The 21,696-nt window shown below is 31.8% G+C and overlaps 1 protein-coding gene and 1 long non-coding RNA gene across 2 annotated transcripts; one reads left to right on the top strand and one right to left on the bottom strand.

Moving 5' to 3' along the window:
* Positions 1-17,029: 17,029 nt before the first annotated feature.
* LOC149484220 (uncharacterized) lies at positions 17,030-18,117 on the bottom strand. The gene is made up of 2 exons (XM_089701248.1): positions 17,804-18,117; positions 17,030-17,678 (listed from the first exon to the last, which is right to left on the bottom strand). Exons 1-2 carry the CDS (start codon positions 17,975-17,977, stop codon positions 17,100-17,102), a joined length of 753 nt encoding a protein of 250 aa, XP_089557374.1. The 5' UTR covers positions 17,978-18,117; the 3' UTR covers positions 17,030-17,099.
* A 2,802-nt stretch (positions 18,118-20,919) lies between these two features.
* On the top strand, positions 20,920-21,659 carry LOC149484219 (uncharacterized). Its single transcript, XR_016316397.1, has 2 exons — positions 20,920-21,171; positions 21,475-21,659. It is a non-coding gene; the product is annotated as an uncharacterized LOC149484219 (long non-coding RNA).
* The last annotated feature ends 37 nt before the right edge of the window (positions 21,660-21,696 follow it).

Raw genomic sequence — 21,696 nt, 5'->3', positions numbered from 1 at the left:
ATCAATTTACAAATCAAGTATATATACTAGTAGATACAGTTGGATAAATGAAATAATCCTCACGATCCCCTAAAAACTACAGAACCTGAGAACAATATTTTCCTTATTGACTCGCCCATTAACATGGTCCTTCGAGGCGCTAAGACTCTAGTCCTTCCAAACTAATTAAAGCGATATAGAAAGGTCTGCAAATCCACACTAAGACACAATTATATGGAACGTCTAATCCCATAAACAAGTATGGCCGTGTACGCAAACCTTTGCCATCAACGTGATCCTGTAATCCGTTCAGGCTATTAACATCAATTTGCCCTAACCTCATCGATGCTCAGTTAGGTATGAGGTTGACATTCGGTAAGCTTCATTAGTTGTTTTTACTTGATATGGATGTTATGAGGGAATGAGGCCAATTTATTTGTTACTTATTATATTTGGAGAGCTTTATTAAGAAATCGCATCAAGTTCGTGGATGTATTTATTCGAAAACCTTACAATATCAATCTGTTATTATCTAGCTGTGCCCCGCGGTTTTACCCGCATTGCTTCGCTCCTATTTATCTGAGCGTGATGATAATAATGTACCTATAGCCTACAAGCCTTCTTCGATAAATGGGCTATCAAATACTGAAATAACTTTCCAAATTGGACCCGTTGTTCCCGAGAACAGCGAGTTCAATTAAACAACCAAACAAACAAACTCTTCAGCTTTATAATATTAGTATAGAATATAGATGATACATATTACCATCCATCTGTCATAATATGAACATCTTTGAAAAAGGCACGAATAATGCTCTACTAAAATACCCTTAAGCAGTCATCCCATCCTTAATTTGACCGCACCTTATGCAGCTTGATTCGGTTATCGGCTATCGGCTATCGATCAATAAGGGAACATGATCATTTTACACTATACCTATAATTCTCCGTATTTATTTGCTTAATAAAAGTGAAACCTAAAACAAAAACCTAGATCCGATATCCTTTTATGATGGATTTGATGAGATCTGAGTGTGAATACGCCCATAAAGTTTTATATGGTCTTAAAATATTATGATCACTGTTATTTTGAATAATCTAAAAAAATATACCGTTCTAAAATATACGATTTTTGTTTTATTAAAACAATACAATAATATTGGATTTCAAACAGGACATCGTTACTTTACTCAATTTTATTAAAAAATAGCGGTTTAAAGTTTTCAGCGTAGTCATATTTTCCCTTTGTAAGAATCCTTTTTGATAGTGAACCTAACACTTACAAAAAAGTAATTTATAAGCATATTTTTTAATGCATAGGCAATTTAACACCTAAAATCGGCTTACTATTTTATATTTATTTTAACGTGTTTATTTTCATCATAGGTACATATTTTAACAAAACTTCACCAGCTAAAATCCATCAAACTGTTCACGTTTAACATCTAAATACACAAACACATAGTCAAAGAACACAAAAAACTAGGTACCAAAAATTTTACATTAGCATTGTATGCAATCACAAGATACTCTATTTCTACGTTGATTGGAGCTTATCGTCACGGGATATCCAAATCACCTCTTATACAGAGGTACAAATTCTTTCAAAGCAAAAGAAAAAAAACTCTGCTTTGCGAATAGTTCTCAGCGTACCTACTTTGATGGATCAACGGGTTTTATTGGCTCGCCAATAACACGGCGATAAAGTTTATTCGTATATCCGGACCTCTGCAAATTTTATTGGACGTTCTCACAATGAGAACGAATATAAAAATTTTACGTCGATGTGAAACAAATACATCATATCATTATTTGTTGGAATGTTTTGGATATTCATTTTAAATTACACATAGTTTGTCTCAGAAAGAATTCTTGCTCCCTTTGATCTTAAATACTCGTAGAACGAATCTACCAACTGAAAAATATTAAACGCCGGATAAAACTCAATTCAATTATAAAGTAATATAACTGAAATTTATTCATTAACCTTTGAAGACGAAATGAATTCTGCGTAAATTGTCTTTCGGTTATAAGCATTCAGGTAAATTATTTGAATTGGCATTCAAATAATTAAACATTTAATTACGTTCATGAAATTCGTTGCTTTTGTTAACGCCAACTAAATCAGAATTACAACAGACGAACGCAATAAACTCTTCAAAAAATTAGAAAATACTAACACTATTTCCTATACAGCAAAATTTACTTTGATACTATTCGTATAAGCATTAATTGTGGACTACGAATGCACGAATGACAGAACATTATATTATTATTTCCTTAAAATAATTATACTTACAAACAAAACCGTAAATTCAGGACATATAAATATAAATTTTAAATAAAATATAACACCGCTCAAAAAGAAAATCGACCCTATCAACAACGCGTCACAAAATTATGAAGACTTGAATAAAGTAAGCGCTTTTAAAAAAATTAAAACCGCTTTCGTAGAAAAGAACATTCAACATCAACGTCATTATAACTGATTTAGGCTTTTCAGCTGAATCACGTTATTTCTACGCTTGAATACACTTTATTCAAACACAATAGCTCTGAATTAGGTGTGACCACGCCATTGTTTAAAATAATTTTACACAATGTAGGCGATTTAATTTACGGACCGTATCATGTTAGTTGACCAGTGCTGATCCATGTTATACATATAATATGTATATTATTAAATACTTCTGTCACATTCTCATTTTTTAAGTAAAATTTATTTATGGGCGTCGAGAGTAAAATTTCAAGGTCGCGTCATGGCAATACCGTCACTTCATGGAGTAAGACGACGATTTTGGTATCTTTGAATCTTGCCAATGAAGTTTCACTTCTGACACGTGTGTTTTTATAATTGTTTTTGTATGTATATTCGGTAGGCAGGTCAAAAAATCGGCCACAAGGCCTAATAATTGTATAAAAAAAAATGGTTGCCTGTAAAGTCGGTTTTACGGGCGAAGATTTTACGTGACAACGATCATAGTTGAGTGGGAGAGAGACGCAAGGCATTCGGCGGGCCTCTCTCTCGTTCGGTGACTCATCGTAACGTTACCGAGCGTTACACTTTTTCATAAGTGACTCCCAGCCGCAACCTAATTTAAGACGTTGTCACTTGTCACGTCATAAAGTAAGTTTTTAGAAAAAAAAAACAAAAACCGACTTCAAGACTATACCTATATGTACAAATTTAAATAATTTCTGATAAACAGTGTATATGCCTACAAAATTTGAGGGTTTCCCTCGATTTTCCCGGGATCCCATCATCAGATCCTGACCTGGTGACAATGGGACCACCTCTGACGTATGACCTACCAAATAAAAAAAGAATTATTCAAATCGGTTTATAATTGCCGGAGTAATCGCGTAACAAATATACAAAAAAAAAAAAAATACCGTCGAATTGAGAACCTCCTCTTCTTTTTTGAAGTCGGTTAAAAATATGTTGGTGTTCTGGCAAAACAACGTTTGGCGGATCAGCTCGTACAATCTAAAAATAACGAGAGAAATACTTAAAGTTGCGAAACTATAATTGTTATCTTTTAATTTATCTGTACCCCGGAGAATGAGAATTTACAGCTGTAAGTAAATAGCTACAGTTTAAAAGAAATTAATTTTATCTGTACTCGTGTAGAAATAGCGCCGTTTTTAATACAGTTCTGGTAATTAATTATTATTGTAAAAACTAGCTTTTCGCCCGCGGCTTCGCCCGCTTTGTCTAAAACCTAATAAATTATATACTAAAACCTTCCTATTGAATCACTCTATCTATTACAAAAAAACGCATCAAAATCCGTTGCGTAGTTTTAAAGATTTAAGCATACATAGGGACATAGGGACAGAAAAAGCGACTTTGTTTTATACTATGTATGAGGTATACTATGTATGTATGAGGCGTCATCCTGTAGGTAATCATTGCAATAACAACATAACCAAGAGGTATATGCATTTATGAGAAATATTAAACTAAGTTTTACAGGGAATCATCACAAGCATAAGAATTATCAGCCATCATCTGGCTCATATTATTACATTTACTACACTAGACAGTAGACAGATAAAAATTCATAGATATTAACATCGTTTCAAAGCATTGGCAGTTTTAAGTTCACCTGAAAGTTTATTCAATTAGAGGGAATAGCATAATATATACAGTACGTGGTTTTGTCACGGGAGGGAAATAAAATCAATTTATGTTTGCTAGGTGTACTCTCTGAGCGACGATCCAGTGCTGATCTTATACGCTATTGTCTAGCCACTGAATAACCTCACATTTTTAAGAAAAGTAAAAAGAAAGGTGTGCTTGAGAGCAATACTGGGCTTTAGGGTTCCGTGGCTGCTGTAGTGTAAATATATTTTTGGAAATTTTGTGGTTTATTTGGTCTCGTGTTTGAAGCATAAATAACTACGTTTTATAACAGGAAATATTTGAAATAATGTACAAAGCTTTGTTTATAAATCAGGAATAACGAACACAGTCTTTTTAAGGCGTTGTTATGGCTTCACTCTTTAATTGTACTTAAAAAAATACGAATTACGACATGAATATAGTAAGTAATATTAAACTAAAATATGATCAATTTAAGTTAAGTAGGTACTACATTCTAGGTAATCCAGTGTAAGCTCTGCAACTAACACATCACGCAAAAGTAAAACTCATCAAGACGTCTACGAGTACTCTACGAAGAGTATAGGTCGGACACAAAATTTCGAGTCATTTGTAACAGGATTGCGGTTCTACAGGGGTCTTAGTACGCAATGACAAAAAGAAAAATGATGATTTTGTACCTCTGACCATTTGCAATGAAGTATCTTTAGAAAAAACATTTGAATGCTGTGGTATTAACATACCAAAACTTCAATGCATAATAATTTGTATTTACAGAATTCCTAATGCAAATGTATCGGAATTTTTAAATATCTTTGAGACGCTAATGCATAAACTGGAGAGTAAAAAAGAAAAACAAATAATTATATGTGGTGACATGAATATTGATATTTTAAAAGATAATAATGTGACAATGAAATATAAAGACATATTAATTAACAACAATTTACAAATTCATATTGATAAACCTACACGACAACTTGCATGTATTGACCATATAGTTAGTAATATTAAGAATGCATCAGGAGATACTCACAAACTCCACTTGTCCGACCATGATACGTGCCAAACACTCTTGTTTCCTGTCATCCAGACGATCCCGAAAACAGTTTACTGGTTTATATATAAAAGAAGTTTCTGTCATGACAATATGCGTAAGTTTCGAGATTGCTTAGCACAATTATCTTGGAGCGATGTGTTTGAAGAAAGCAATAGCGATGAGGCCTTTGACAAGTTTTTATCAACTTTTAGATTATTCTATGAACTATGTTTTCCAGAAATCAGAGTTAAAGTAAGTAACATAACAACTTCGCCAAATTGGATTACAAAAGGGCTTAGAACAGCATGTAGGCACAAACGCTCTCTTTTGAATAATTATTATAGAAATAAACATTTTGAGAACAAAACTAGTTACAAAAAATACAGTAAATTATTAAAAAAATGTATTCAAGCTTCAAAAGTAATAACAAATATGGCATACTTAAAAAGGTCAAAGAATAAATCGAAAGCTACGTGGAATATTATAAAAGATAAAGTGGACAGGGAAAAATCATGTGATAGAATAGGGAGTATAATTCAAAACAATGTTACAATTACAGATCCAAATGTTATCGTTAACGTTTTCAACAACCATTTTATTAACACCAATCTAAACAAAACCTATAAAAAATGTAATAACTTTAGCAATATAAACACAGTGAACTCTTCTATTTTTCTTATGCCCTGCACACCTATGGAAGTATCTAAAGCAATCACATCACTAAATAACACCAAAGCTGTTGGATATGACTCAATAACGACTGAAGTTCTAAAATTTTGTAAAGAGCAGGTGGCTAATGTTCTATCATACTTAATAAATCTCTCTTTCACCCAAGGAATATTCCCTAGCAGCCTGAAGATATCAATAGTTAAACCACTGTTTAAAAAAGGTAAAAAGGAAGACGTAGCAAATTATAGACCTATAACATTAATCCCTGTCATGGCTAAACTTTATGAAAAAATTATGCACCACAGATTAAGCGAATTTCTAAAAAAATTCAACATCATTAAAACTGAGCAATGTGGCTTTCAAAAAAATAAATCTACCACACTAGCTGCATTTTCTTTGGTGAAATCCATTGTGGAACAGGTGGATAAACATAATCGGGTAGCTGCTGTATTTTTTGACATGACCCGGGCTTTCGATTTTGTAAATCATGACGTACTTCTCTACAAATGCAACCATTACGGTATACGAGGTCTTGCCTTGGAATGGTTAGAAAGTTACTTACGAAATCGTAAACAAAGAGTTGAAATTTCTCATACTTCCGGTCACAACACAGAGATTTATAAGTCAGATTATAAATATAATGGGAATGGAGTACCGCAAGGGAGCATATTGGGACCTCTTTTGTTCCTATTATATATCAATGACCTACCTAATGTAATTGTGAATGAGTCTGTTTTATATGCTGATGACGTTTCGGTTATTATTTCGGAAAAGAATGGAGTTGACTTTGAATTTTCAATTAATCATACTATAATTAAGGTAATCCAATGGTTAGAGGATAATGGTTTAAACGTAAACCTAGCAAAAACAAACTACATCCAATTTTATAATAAAAGCAAAAACGATATGACTCATCTTAATATACACTATGATGGTAAAACAATTCAAGAAGTTACTGAAACCAAATTTTTAGGCTTAGTTCTTGACCAAAGATGTAGTTGGAAATCACAGGTTGAATGTGTTAGTACGCGCTTGAATAGATTCGTGTTTGCACTACGGCGTATCCGTAAGACTGTATCTGAAAAAGCTGCTATAGTGGCATATCACGGTTACGTTGCATCAATATTGCGATACGGAATACTTTTGTGGGGGAATTCCGTTAATATTAATCAAGTGTTTTTAGCCCAGAAAAAGTGTATAAGAGCTATAGCGGGTGTCGGTCCTCTTGTAAGCTGTAAGCCAATTTTTCAGCGGCTGAAAATTCTTACACTTCCCGGTATGTACATTTTAGAAACCATAATTTTCGTCAAAAAACATCATAACTTATTCACAACCTTTGAGGATAGCTCGCTTTTCATTACAAGAGACCCGACGCGTTTGCGCATGCCTTTGTGTAGAACTGCGCTCCTTAACAGGAATAGCTATGCAATGGCTATCAAAATTTTTAACCATCTTCCTAAAGAGTTTAGATCACTGCCACTTAATAAATTAAAATGGCAACTAGTGAAATTCCTCGCAGAGCGTTCCTTTTACACATTGGCAGAATACTTCAAATATAAATTTTGACTGTGATTGATTGACTTTGTTAATAATGATTGTAGAATGTGAAATGTAATAATAATGAAAATAATAAATGAAATTTTGATTTATAATTAAGTGACATAATTTGCATGCTGTTAATAACGGCTGAACATGCTGGAACTCAATTGTTAACATCTATTGTATACCATGTTTTTTGGCAAATAAATTAATTTGAATTTGAATTTGAATTTGATGGTCAGAACGATGGTACCGGGGGCCCAGTCGCGTGGGCGTTAGTCGAACTCGTCGGATAAATTACGGAAGTCAAACGATTTGTAACACAAACATTTTAGGATTTACCGATAGCCCATAAAAAAGAAGTAGGCGGTAGTGTCATGCCATACGTTTCCGGTAGTAGGTAAGTATTCGAAAAACATATTTTCCTTTCTAGCCTATCTAAAAAACCACAAAAGCTTTAATAATCGTATACCTACACGTAAACAATTTTCATGAAAATTTCGTTTCAACACTTGCCACGAGGAAAGTGTAACCTAATTTTCAATAGCATGTTTTAATTAAAGATACGAACAAAATATCGTAGTCGCAATTTGCATAATAAACGTTTATTTTCCGAGCGACAGCACAAGCTTATTGAATTGTTAGAATTCGGAGTGCCGTTTTTGATACGGAACAGAATTTTATTGCTTGCTAACTAGAATCCGCCCTGACTTCATCGTTTAAATTCACCAATTTTCACCCTTTTCGGACAGTTTTTGTGAACATATTTGGTATTATGTTCTCAAAAATATTCTTCTGATTTTTGTCCATAATAAAAATTCTTAACATTTTTTACTCATTTACCTTCACTTACTTCATACTTCCTTACTTCCTTGTAACATAATAAATTATACTACTTTTTGTTATAACTTTTTATTAACATAGGCTTAATGCACCTGTTTTAAACAGCTTAATTATCAACCAATTTAACTTTTAACTATAATTTTTCAGGAAGCTCACAAATACCAAATCATAAATAAGAGAATTTTCCCGTGAAAACATATCCAAATTTGAATAATAATTAAATGAAATGATTTTAATAAAATAATAATAAATGAAGCTAATAATCGAGAATTTATTAATAATACTGATTTCTCATTCATCTCAAGTTATCTGCATTAAAAGGATCGTTTTGTGCTCGCTGTAAGGGACTTGAACATTGAATTATCAAAGTCACTTCTTCATTATTTAGAAGAAAATTAATTCCAAAGTTAATTGGATTCATTCTGATCTTTTTATGAAACATTTCACAAAAGCGTTACGGAATTGAAAAACAGATTTGAGTTCTGAAGTTTTAAAAACATCATTTTATTCGTAACAATATTGTAAAGATGTTTTCTTGTTTGTTTTGCGAAATCTGGAAACGAATTGATCTACAAAAAATAGTATAGTAAACTCACCTAATTATGTGACTCACTTAATTCGGAGATACAACGTTTGGACTCTTTTACAGCGTTATAGGAGTAAAATCTAATACATTAAAATTAACCCTATGGTATGGTAATAAAGCTTCTTTTCGTGTACAAATTTTTGTTAAAATCGTGCGGGTGAGATAGTAACAATCACGGAATTTGTCACTGCGCCCGCCATGTTTGACGTTTCACCGGTAGCGTGCAACTGTGCTGTCATTATTTAATTAATTTTAAATAGAAAAGGTGAGTGTAAGTTCATGATACTTTGACAATTGATTGTTAAAAACATATTCTTGTTGATACCGATAAAGGTTTTAGTAATTTTTCATTTGTTTTTGCATAATACCTTATTTCCTGGGTTCAAAAAGTTAACGATTTTCAAGATTGCAACTCAAAACAGTGTCACCGAATTAACCAAGCAAATTTTTATTATTTTCAATTCGTGTATAAATAATTGTTTTAGTACGTATACGTTAGTCGTTTAAGTCAGAAAATATTTATTTTTACTCAGGTTTAAAAGTAGGATCGCTTTCAAGCATTTTTAAAAAGTCCGTTATTTTTTTTATCACATAATTAAGTGAGTTATTTTTTTTTATTTTAGACAGCATGGAGGAAGACAAAAATAAAATAAAAATAGAAAATATAATGAAACAACGCTGACATCCGCAATTCAAAATATTCTGCAGTCAAAAATGAGTCTGTACACTGTTCACACAAACAATTATAAAGTCCAATATTATTTTTTTATGGTTCCCCTCTTTTGATAATTTCTCATTGATAAATAAATACATAATTATTAGTTACTTTCAATATGTTTATATTTTTTATTAATTGTATTTTTTTTTACTTTTGTGTTAAAAAATAATAAATACTCACTTAATTCGGTTATAACATAATTAGAGAAGTACTATCACCGAATTATGGTGATTGTCACAGAATTAGACAAGTCATCGCGGTTTGATTAAGCTCATTTTACGCTGAGTTAATTCATATGTGTTAAGATTACACTTGCTCCATTTGATAAATAGAAGATTGATTAATGTTCCTATTAAAAATAAAAATAAAATTTATAAAGTTTAACCTGTTTTTTTTTTCATATTCTGTTTTGTCACAGAATTAGATGAGTTGACCCTACTATGACGAAAGAGTTTATTATCTTAATAATGTTAAATTTCGTTTTGAATTATTATAATATTAATACAAGCTTTTACCAACCTTAATCTATTAACAAATTATACAATTATTAAAAAGAGAAATAATTAAATATAAATGTATATTTACGGTATCAAAATACAACAATTATACTAATTGGACAAAAATATCCAGCATACGTATTTCCCTTTAGGCAGTAATATGTGACTATAATAGAAACTTCTAATACCAATATCCCTTGTATGAGAGAGAGGTAAATTCTAAACCAAAATCCCCATTTACCGCTTAAACGACTGTTAGTTTAAAACTACGGCTATTGGCTTTATTTCCTAACAGGCTACCTATTCCCAACTGTGTATAACAAAGTTGTAACTCACATGTCACGGCTGACACAGTTTAAAAGTTACAACATTTTTCCACTCACTCTTGTTTAGAATATCAATAAATTTTAAGTGTATTTTGTTTCCGTTGTTATTTACCATTTAAGATACTGTAGACAAATGTAGAAAAAAGCGTTTCTTTTATTACATAAAAATAAGTTTAAATTTCAGTTCTTTAGCAATAGAAGAAGGAAAGAAGGACATAATAGAATTTATGAAAAGTTTTGCAAAACATATTAAAAGTATAAGTGGCCATATTTTCAGTTATGAGAAAACCCAAACCCTTTTTATTAATATTAAATTATAATTAACTCGTGTAGAACCCGAAAATCCAGTATTAAAATGCATAATATATAGTAGCAGGGATTAAAAAACACGGAGTTTATCCTTAGCGATATTAGAATTCATAAGCGTGCACACAGGTGCATTCTACACTCTACGTGGCGAGATGAAAATCCGACCGTAGAGAAACGATTGTCAACTTTATGAGCTATACGAGGTTTTACAATATCGCCAGCTTTTTCAAATTAAACTTCAACTTTTCAAGGTCGCGTCATGACAATACCAACACGTCATGGAGAAGGCGAAGATTTTGGAATCTTTGAATCTTGCCAAAGAAGTTTCACTTCTGACACGTGTGCTCTGTACACATGCTCTTTTTTATGAAAAATAACTTAATAGGAGGACATTTTCAATTAGATTGAACATTTTATGTATATTAATAGATCCGACTGTCCAATTTTACTTAACATAGTACAATCATTTTGAATCAATTCTAAACGTACTTTTTCCCTGCTCTTATATCTCTACAATATGTGTTAACTTTTATTCCAAGTAAGAATAAATATAAGTACCCATTATTAAATTAGTGTTGATTCACGTGGTGTGTCATTAATATGGATTTTCTGGAGCGAATTTGCTTAATAAGCTTTAACTTGTAGCTAGGTACCTACTCTTTTAAATTTGTGTAGTTTAAGCCTAATTGCACCCCTGCAAATCCGAACTGAGTCGCTAGTCTGAAACATTTAGTCTTATAAATAAGTATAGGGGTCCAGTAACAACTTTGCCTTTGTTTAACCGTTTTAAAAGCGTCTTTTCATAGAGCATTTCTGTACGAAACTTTAGCCAAAATAAATATACTTAATAAAGGAGAAACAGTAACAATATCATATATTTTCCAATAAAATCTGATTACGTACGTGATATACTCGTTTCAATATTCAGTTTTGCTACCAATCATATCAATACAGGACCAGATGTTACCTATTCGTGAACAGCGTCGAATACCTATAAATCTTATTACTCCAGTCTCCAGAACTTAATTCAAAAAAATATGTCATTCATTTTACCGGCAATGACTAAGTGGAAATAAATTGGGGTGTTTTGTACCTACACGATGAGTTATTTAATGTAGAAATATAGAGTCAATTTATGAATGTAAGTAGAATTTAATTTTGTCGGGAATTCAAAGCCGCCGCAAGGCAATTGAAATTTTATTAGGTACCTACATAAAAAATAGAAATATAAACAGTGTAGATATGTGCCGAGGACACATGTCAGAAGTCACATCTTTGGCAAGATTCAAAAATACCAAAATCGCCGCCTCACTCCATGACGTGTTAATATTGCCATGACGCGACCTTGAAATATTACTCTCATCCCAACGCGCCTAAAGAAGTTTCACTTAAAAAAAAATAAAGAACTTGTCTTCCACATAAAAAGAAACTTAACAGACATGAACATTTTGATACTGTTTTCTGATTTTTTTTTTATTCTTAGTCATGGTTACGGCACAGATTAGAGAATAGGTTACGGTAGAGAAGACCCTTTCAATATCACTTCAGGCTTTAAAAGCCACAGGAGATTAAACCTCATGATTTTAATGCAAGCTTTTAAAGAAAGGACAGTAAAAAATAACTACAAAAATGTCAAGCCTTGTTCTCTTTACTTAGATTATTTTAACTAGTTAATTAAAACACCGACCTGAGAGAAAATGCATTTTCTGAAAGGAAAAGAAAATGGAATGACAAGAAAGAACGAACATTTCATAAACACTGTGATTTAATTTAAAATTCATAATTTCTCGAGTTATGTTACCTCTTTGAGACGAAACAAACAGAATGTTATACGTGCTTTATTATACATCATTAAAGTTTAGTATCCTTACATAGTTTTTAAGGTCATCATAGTAGAAACTATATGGATATTAAATTTATCTGAAATAAATTAAAAAAATAAATATAATATCTAACATCGTAATATGTTCATTTAAAAGAAAATAAAATAAACTAAACAGTGCATTCGTGCCAGAATCGTAATATGCAAAACGCAATGCAGTAACCTAACAGGTTTTAAGCTGAATGGGTATACCAAAATCATTTATTGAAAGCATCGGCTTACGAGAATAATATTATAAAATAGAAAGTAGAAATAATATAAAAACAGGCTTATATTCGAAATAGGATTTTTTTTTTATGTTCTTTATACGTTTTACTACTTATAACCTACTCAAAACCTATTAACAGATTTAAAATTTACCATTTAAATAAGATTTAAATGTTAATTATATTATTATTTACTTATATTTTTAGCTAACAATAAGGAGCCAGGGCAGTTTACTATTTTTCGCCCACGAGCTTTGTACTTTTCCATACTATTTACATATTTTCTTTTTTCCTACATGATATAATATGTAAAGCTTACCCAAAACCGATTATCAAATTGAGCATAAAATGATAGAGGTAGATAATTATTTTCACATTTAATTTAGTAGCAAAGTTTTGCTTTTTTCCCTTAGTGATATTTTTTTTTTGTGTTGTATGCATTTGCTATGATTCGAAAAACATAAATTTCATCGCACAGGAAATTTTCAATAACGTAAAAGTACACTCAGGATTAAAAGCTTATTTTAAAGTGGGTTAAAAATGATGCAGTGTGGGTATAACCGATTATAACTTTCCACAACTAAATTTAATTAACGAAAGCCATTTTCAGTGTTCAACGATTAAATATCATATAACCTACATATTCGTAAACATATTCACGTGTTTTAAGAATACATTTCCTAGCGAAAATTATTCAGATGCTAATATTGTCTCTTCTAAATAAAACTCAAGTCCGAGCTTTAAGGATAAATAAAATAAAAGATACGAAACCCGGCTTAACTGGACGTGAATTTGTGTTGGTTAAAAATATTACGTTAATGCATGCGCTACAGTAAATTACGATAGTATCTGCAAGTGGCATAAAACAAAGCACAATTTTTTTTTATGATGATAAACGATATTTTACATTGTATTTTACGTTTGCCTTTTATTAATGTCCAATTATACTATTCTTTTTGTCTTGATTGTCTTCTTTTTAGTAATAAAAGTAAGAATGTAAATTTTTTCAAGCGTGGAAGTAATAAAAAATGCTATGTAGATAGGTAGGTACCTACACACGCAATTTTTATTTTATGACATTTAAGCAAAGAACTATAACAACATCGATATATCAATACCCACATTATCCAACATAAAGTTATCTTTGATATTTCATCACATTAATTACAATGTAATTTTCATGTCCCTCATTTCTCTAAATTTGTCATTCCCTACCAGACAACATTAAAGTCGATTTTATGTGTTGGCGTCCATTTTATATCCATGTTTTACGCAACTTACGAGTAGATATTAATGCAAGTAATATCCCGTTATTCTCGACCCATTTCTCTGTAAGCAAAAATTATGCAAACCTGTTAATCGCGACATGAATATGCATGTAGCGTAATTATGATCCTTTATTGTTATTTTACTGGGACAGATAATAAATAAAATGTAGCACTTGTAGTACGTTAAATCTTTATACATTTGTAATTTGTTAGGTTTATTATATCTAATATTGTTTTGTATTTTATTTCAGTATCATACCTGTCTACTACCTACATACCTATCTATTTAACAAATCCTTACTAATATTATAAATGCGAAAGTAACTCTGTCTGTCTGTCTGTCTGTTACGCTTTCCCGCTTATACCTCTAAACCGATTTTGATGAAATTTGGCACAGAAAATCTTTAGACCCTGAGAAAGAACATAGGCTACCCTTTAATGCGAAAAAACACCACGCGGGCGAAGCCGCGGGCGGAAGCTAGTATGTTATAATAATAAATTTAATTAGTAGATATTCTAAAATAAATGGTTAATCCAGACACAATTTAGTCTAGATTGGATTTACGAATTACGATGATGATTATTTATGATTTATTTCATAATACTGCAAGTCGTGTCCCTTCGTCCAGCATACTCACCATGGAATCCTGATATTTCATGAATGTCAAAAAACTGTTCTGAAATAGTGCTAAATAGTGCCCAAAGGAAAAAAATAGTGCTCTTGTACTTGCGAAGTTATAGCCATAGTTCGATGAGTATGCTGGACGAAGGTTTCGCCCAGCATACTCACCTCCGTCCGGAGAATCTGTATACGCTTCAAACATAATTCATACTTCAAAAAATAGTTCCCAAATAGTGCCAAAGGGTGCCCAAAAAGAAAAAACAGTGCTCGAATAACTTCGGAGTTACAGGCTTCGTTCAGTGAGTATGCTGGGCGTAGGTTCTACGCCCAGCATACTCACCTCAGTGCGCGAATATCGAACGAGCTATAGGAACAATTTACGTCTCAAAAAATTGTGCTTGAAATAGTGCCCAATATCAGTCCAATTTTTGCTTGACTTTTGACCTAGAAAACCAGATTGTAAACTTCTACATACATTACATTGAGTACAGTCGAATACAATATTATTAACTTTCTTTCTAACAATTTTTGTCTTGTGTAAATTATTTGTTTTGTTATATTGTCTATGTAAGGGAGTATTTACTTTAGAATCGCAATATTATTAATTACACATTATTTTAATAATACTTTATAATAATATGATTAAGCCTTCGCGCGTCGCATGGGACCCCGGTAGCTAGGAACAATGATTTTATATATTTGTCTAGATCACGGCGCTTGAAGGATTAAGATATCAAATGAAGTAAATCATGCATGAAAAATAAAGTTGCTGTTATTAATGCTTACATTACAACTGACAAAATTATTCAAAATAATCATTTTCCGGATCAAGGACGGTACCACAACGTTTACGGAATTGACCTGTATTCCTCATGTGATAAAGTTCAATATAGTGTGGCAGTAATGGATGCACGTACGGTCAATAGGTATGGGGCTTACGACGCGCGGCGCCCGCGACGCTGAACATTTTTTTATATGTATATTATATACAATATTAAAACTACAATTTTTTCTATTTACATTGATTATATTATGAATGTTAACAAAAGCTGTGAACTAGTTAACTAGAATTCTGATTACTTTGGCCCTTTAAATAGTAATAAATAACGTAAGTAATTAAAAATGTTTTTTATTGCTAAACCTTTCATTGATGAAACTATTGGAAAGAGTTTTAAAAATTTGTATAACTATGTCACAGTACTAGTTTTGACTGGTTATAAGTTTTGCCTGCAACATATATACAAAAAGAAACTGTATAATTTCCTTTTTACAATTTTTCAAGATATTAATTTTATTGGCTGCAAATGACTGTTTTTATTCAGACAAACACACAATGCAATGAAGTAATAGACTTCATTTACGCTTAAAGTTTCATTCATTTATTATTATTTATAAAATATATAATAATGCATTTAATCGAAAGTTTTTGACATGTGAGAAAATACCATAATTATTTCCAATAACATGAAGTCTACAATTAGAAAGTTTAATATTTTTGTCCAAAAACATGTGTCGACGACTGTACCCCATTTTACGTTAGTATGTAGAAGTTTACATTAAAATTTAATGGTTTTCTAAGTCAAAAGTCAAGCAAAAATTGGACTGATATTGGGCACTATTTCAAGTACAATTTTTTGAGACGTAAATTATACCTATAGCTCGTTCGATATTCGCGCACTGAGGTGAGTATGCTGGGCGTAGAACCTACGCCCAGCATACTCACTGAACGAAGCCTATAACTCCGAAGTTATTCGAGCACTGTTTTTTCTTTTTGGGCACTGTTTGGCACTATTTGGGAACTATTTTTTGAAGTATGAATTATGTTTGAAGCGTATACAGATTCTCCGGACGGAGGTGAGTATGCTGGGCGAAACCTTCGTCCAGCATACTCATCGAACTATGGCTATAACTTCGCAAGTACAAGAGCACTATTTTTTTCCTTTGGGCACTATTTAGCACTATTTCAGAACAGTTTTTTGACATTCATGAAATATCAGGATTCCATGGTGAGTTGTGGTGAGTATGCTGGACGAAGGGACACTGCAAGTCCTATAGCAAAATAACAAGTAGCCAGTTGAGTAAAGGGACATCGCATGGAAATTTCAAATCATTGATATGCTAATGTATATTAGAAATGCAAATGCACGCTAAACGCATATTGATTCAACACTGCTACGAACTGCAATAATATTTACCTTGCGAAATCGATGTGGTATTGATTTTGAATAAAAAAATAAGGATTAAGGAACGGATTTAATATTATAATACAACGTTTTGATGCCTTAACTAACACACTGCTATAAAAATAATATTGTAAAAATCCAAAGTCAACAGCGATTAATCTCATTAACAACTCATGTACAAAGAATTTAAAACACTTAGGGCCAGTTTCAACACTTGCAGATAATGCATGAACACTATATTATAGCCTGCTCGATAGTTTTTCCAAGATGTCATTTTAACTGACAGATAAGCTATACAATACATATCAGAAAGTATGTAAATCAGTCCTTAATCGGGTGGAATCAATCCATCAGCAATCATTTTCTGCCTCTTAGCCTCCTCCCGAGCTCGTCGATCAGCTTCTTTCTTTTCCTGCTCCGCCTTTTCTTCTTGTGCCTTCTTCATTGCCATCTCAGCCAACGTCTTCTGGTCCAGTTTGAAGAAGTTTATCGGTTCCTTAATGTATTTCTCATCCTTGGCATTCATGTTCTCGATAAACTTCACGTAATTAAAAGTTCCATCTTCAGGATTGTACGTTTTGTCCTTTATTGCTAATTTAATCCAATCCACGAATTCGATTTCTGTCAACGGTTCACCCCAAACTGTTAGTTCTTCTCTTAGTAGTTCGAAATCAGCAATACCCACTTCTTCGTCATCATGTGCTAATGCAGCGAAGGCTTTTGTAACTGCTAGTTCAAAGTCATCGCCCCAATTCATTTTAGCTTCAATCATGAATAACCATTCATGGTATTCCACAGTATCAACTAAATCGTCTTCAAGGAATAATCTGAATAGTTCTTTTATTTCCGCAGTTTTCGGGTTAAATCCTAGTTTACGTAGCATATATGGTATTTGTTCGATCTTTACCTATAGACAGAAAACAGTAAATACCCATAATATATATCTTGTACTAACTGATAGTATAGTTGAATATCATTAAAAAATATAATATTATATTTATGTAACTTGCAGAAACATAACAACAAACAAACCTTTTCAATATTTTCTTCATCCATAGCTTTAAACAGTTCTTTAAACTTAGCTAAATCATCGGGACCAAAGCAGGCTGGTGGTGGAGGCGGCTTCTTTGGCTTAGGTGGAGGACCAGTCGCTTTTGCAGGCGGAGGAGGCTCCTTGCCTTTACCTTTTCCCTTTTTTGGCGGCATATTTTTTAATTTATAATACAAAGAGGTACGGCTAATTTAGACATCGATAACCAAAAATATTAGTCATTTTATTTTTCGATTTTTACTTTAAAATAGCATTGCTATGTTATGACATAATATGACGATGCCATTTTTTTGTCATTGAATTTACTACTTACTCTGTGTCTATGTTCTAAAATAATGAACACAATGAACAGGTTGTATCTGTACCTATGTTGTGTAATAATTAATTAATTTCAAATTAAATCATAATATGATTGCACTTGCAAGTGAATTATTTAACATTTAAGTTCGCCTAGATTTGAATTTCTTGCACCAACTTTCATACATGTAGAAGCTAGTAGCCAAATACCAGAGTGCAAAGTATTTTCATCTACAATTTACAAGCAACAAGCTTGAAAGCTCTTTTGGCAAAGAATTTCAAATTTCAGCCAAATTACTTACAAGGTAAATTTTCTAGGGTACCTCTATGTTGCTGGACAATATAAAGTCTAGATATTGTCTTTTATTTAGGAATCCGTATACATAGCAAGTTTATACCTACTGCGAATATAATGAATATTTATAAAATTATTATTTTATGGAGGATATTAGGAGATATTAGAGGAGGATATTTGTAACTTCATCGCAAAATGAATGCTTTTCTTTTGTTGTATTATAATTTTAAAAACCAAGAGCTGTGACCAAGAGCATAAATACATATGTCAATATTATTAAGATGCGTTGCTTGTCAATATAATTAAGATGCTACAGTTACCTGATAAAGAGAAGGTTCAGTTGGTACTTGGTTATCATTCTATTCATCATAAATTCATAATATACAATTTATTCAAAATTACGCAAAGCAGAAATGAAAATGATAATTAATTATATTTATATGTCGTCCATTAAATGATAAAATTATATAAGCTTTTATTCAAGTTGGTCGGATTATGTATTAATTCAATTTAATTTATTAATCCAGTTATAAAATACCACGATTTCCACTCAGATAGCACAAATTAAATTTTGGGTGACCACATACTGACCGTGAAATATACGGACAATATGATAAGCCGCAAATAATGAGCTCCTAAAATAAAGCTATGTCAAATAACAATCATTACTATAGGTAGCTATGTATACTGATCTTAATTAGGTAGCTATTATTTTAAGCTTTATTAAAAAGCAAATGAACAGACATGGAAAAAATTACATGAATTGTAATCATGTAATTTAACATCTTATAATATACCAGCTAGCTCATATTAGGGAAATTTCTTTTAGGCTGAAAAGAAAATGCGAATAAGAGATATCTGTATGAAGAACTCAGTTTGTGCGATTGAGCTAAGAGATAGTGCCTCTAAGGCCGCGTTTCCATCTGCAAGAAAACTTCCGCAAGAAATGTCGGACAGTCTGTCTGACAGCAACTTGCAAGTCTACTTGCATGTGGAAACGCGGAATTAGACTTGCAAGCTGCTGTCAGACAGACTGTCGGACATTTCTAGCGGAAGTTTTCTTGCAGATGGACAGGCGGCCTAAGGCTCTATTTCTTTTTAGTCTACTTATAAAAAAACTATAACTAGGTTATAGGCACGTATCCCGAAATAGGAATTATGTAATACAGTTCCCAATAATTCGAAAGTATAGTGCACTTACCAAAGCTTTTTGTAAAGTGTCAAACCTGTCTAAGGAGATATACAAGCCGCTACGTAAAAGCCATCCAAACTTAAATGAAACAGAACTTTAAGCGTTAACCTTTACAGGTATATTAGCGATATACAATATACATATTATGTACTGGTGGTCCGCCCCGGCTTCGCCCGTGGTACCTACATATTTCGCAATAAAAGATAGCCTATGTTCTTTCTCAGGGTCTAAAGATTGTCTGTGCCAAATTTTGAATGAATGAATGAATGAATCAATCAATCAAATTTCATCAAAATCGGTAGAAGAGGTTTAATGAGAAAGCGTAACAGACAGACAGACAGACAGAGTTACTTTCGCATTTATTATATTAGTAGGGACTAACTAGTAGGGATTTGACTAGTGGCACATAATCAGTTGCAATACCTACATTCCGCAATTATATATTAAATCAATGAAGATTGAATTAATTCAAAATTAAGTATTCTGTGATACCGCCTTAAACCATTCAAGATTGTCTATGTAAAGCTCTATAAATTCAGAAGCAATGTCTCTGAAGAAAATATTTAAATCATCAGTTTACAAAATCCTTATCTATTGTTTGCTTTCATGTATTTATAATTATTAAAAACAAAGCCGCGTAAAATACATAATTTATAAAATGGGTATCTTAAAATGTTAGCGTAAATACAGGTGAGTATTCGCTCATAAAATTGAAAGCTATTTTTATGGAAACCATTTTCGCACATCATTTGATCGTAAAACTGGTGTTAAGACGTTAGCACTTTAATCTCCCATTTATTTTTAGAATCATACGGTTGAGTAAAAAGTATTATATATACTTATTTAAACAATTTTGTTATTAGGTACTTGAAAAAGCACATGCATTCGACATGCATCAATTTAATATTATCTACCTACTATTATTTTCCGAGTAATTTTAAAATGTGTACTTAATAAAAATTAAAAATCAAACAGAATCAAAATAACCTGGATAAAATTTCCTTTAATTAGTTTATACCTCAACTGCCTCAGCAATGTTTTCGTAAAAATTGTTTCATCCACGTCATTGCGATAATAATAATTATTAAGTATTTCTTTACCACTCAAATTCTTTTTATTTAAAAAAATACCGTTTTTATCGCAACGCACAATTCAAAGATTAGTATTCTTCACGTTATTGAAAATTCTAATATAAACAAAAAAAGACTGAAACGCGCGAACAATTAACGTATTTTATCGAAGAACAAACGTTAATCTGTATTAATTATGGAATAATCACGGACTAATTATAAAAAAAAATTGATTGACATTTTTTAAATATACAATCACCCACAGAACAGTAAAGTAGATAGAAGTGTGATGTGGGCGTGGCCCACGTGTCAATGATAAGTTTAGATCACCTAACTTGCTCTCAGTTGTGCGCAGAAAAATATTCGAGTCGGTTGTCAGCTGTCAAACCTTTTTTCCATATTTATTCATTAATTAGGACGTGTTGTTCGGTATAAAGAGTGCAAAAATGATAGCAGACGAAATAATATCAGCAATGAAGGCATTTCATACCGTCGGTAAGTCTTATTTTAATTTATTTTAATTATATTTTATGTTATAACTTCGCTTGTCGTAATTTGTCAAAATTGTATACAAATATCTAGTCAAAATGAACCTTAATCCATAAGAAATTAGTACTATTATAGATTGAACAGCAAACAAGACTTTCTGGAATATTATTGCAATAAACAAACGAATTTCGCTTTAGTGATGCTTGTGGTGCATATCGACAGTATCGATACTTTAGAAAAGACAAACATTATAAATATTAAATTTTATTTTATTTTTCCTTAGCTTTCATTTGTCTAATTTATTTATAGATTTCCCAAAGAGGCTAATTTAAAAGAGAAATGGATAAATGCAACGTGACGAGTTAACTGGATGCCGAACAGTACTAAGCGGTCTAACAAAGGCCACCGATACATCAAACCTACAGCAGTTCCAAGATTTAAAATAATGCATATTTTCTGTTTGTATTTTGTAAATATAGATTTATACTATTCTATTCCGTTTTTTATTTAATAATAATAATATAAAAAGAC

Source organism: Colias philodice, chromosome 12 (genome assembly GCF_061535455.1).
Source record: "Colias philodice isolate Cphi_HAF_F1 chromosome 12, ilColPhil1 Martin Lab GWU primary, whole genome shotgun sequence".
NCBI classification, from domain to species: domain Eukaryota; kingdom Metazoa; phylum Arthropoda; class Insecta; order Lepidoptera; family Pieridae; genus Colias; species Colias philodice.
The sequence above is the reverse complement of the archived record's forward strand: the minus strand, read 5'-3'. Positions and strand labels throughout refer to the sequence as shown.

Bases quoted from the DNA above. Each gene is read 5' to 3' on its own strand.
- LOC149484220 (XM_089701248.1), bottom strand. From the start codon at position 17,977: ATGCCGCCAAAAAAGGGAAAAGGTAAAGGCAAGGAGCCTCCTCCGCCT. The intron at 17,679-17,803 runs GTTTGTTTGTTG...TTCTGTCTATAG, and splicing joins ATGAAGAAAATATTGAAAAG to GTAAAGATCGAACAAATACC.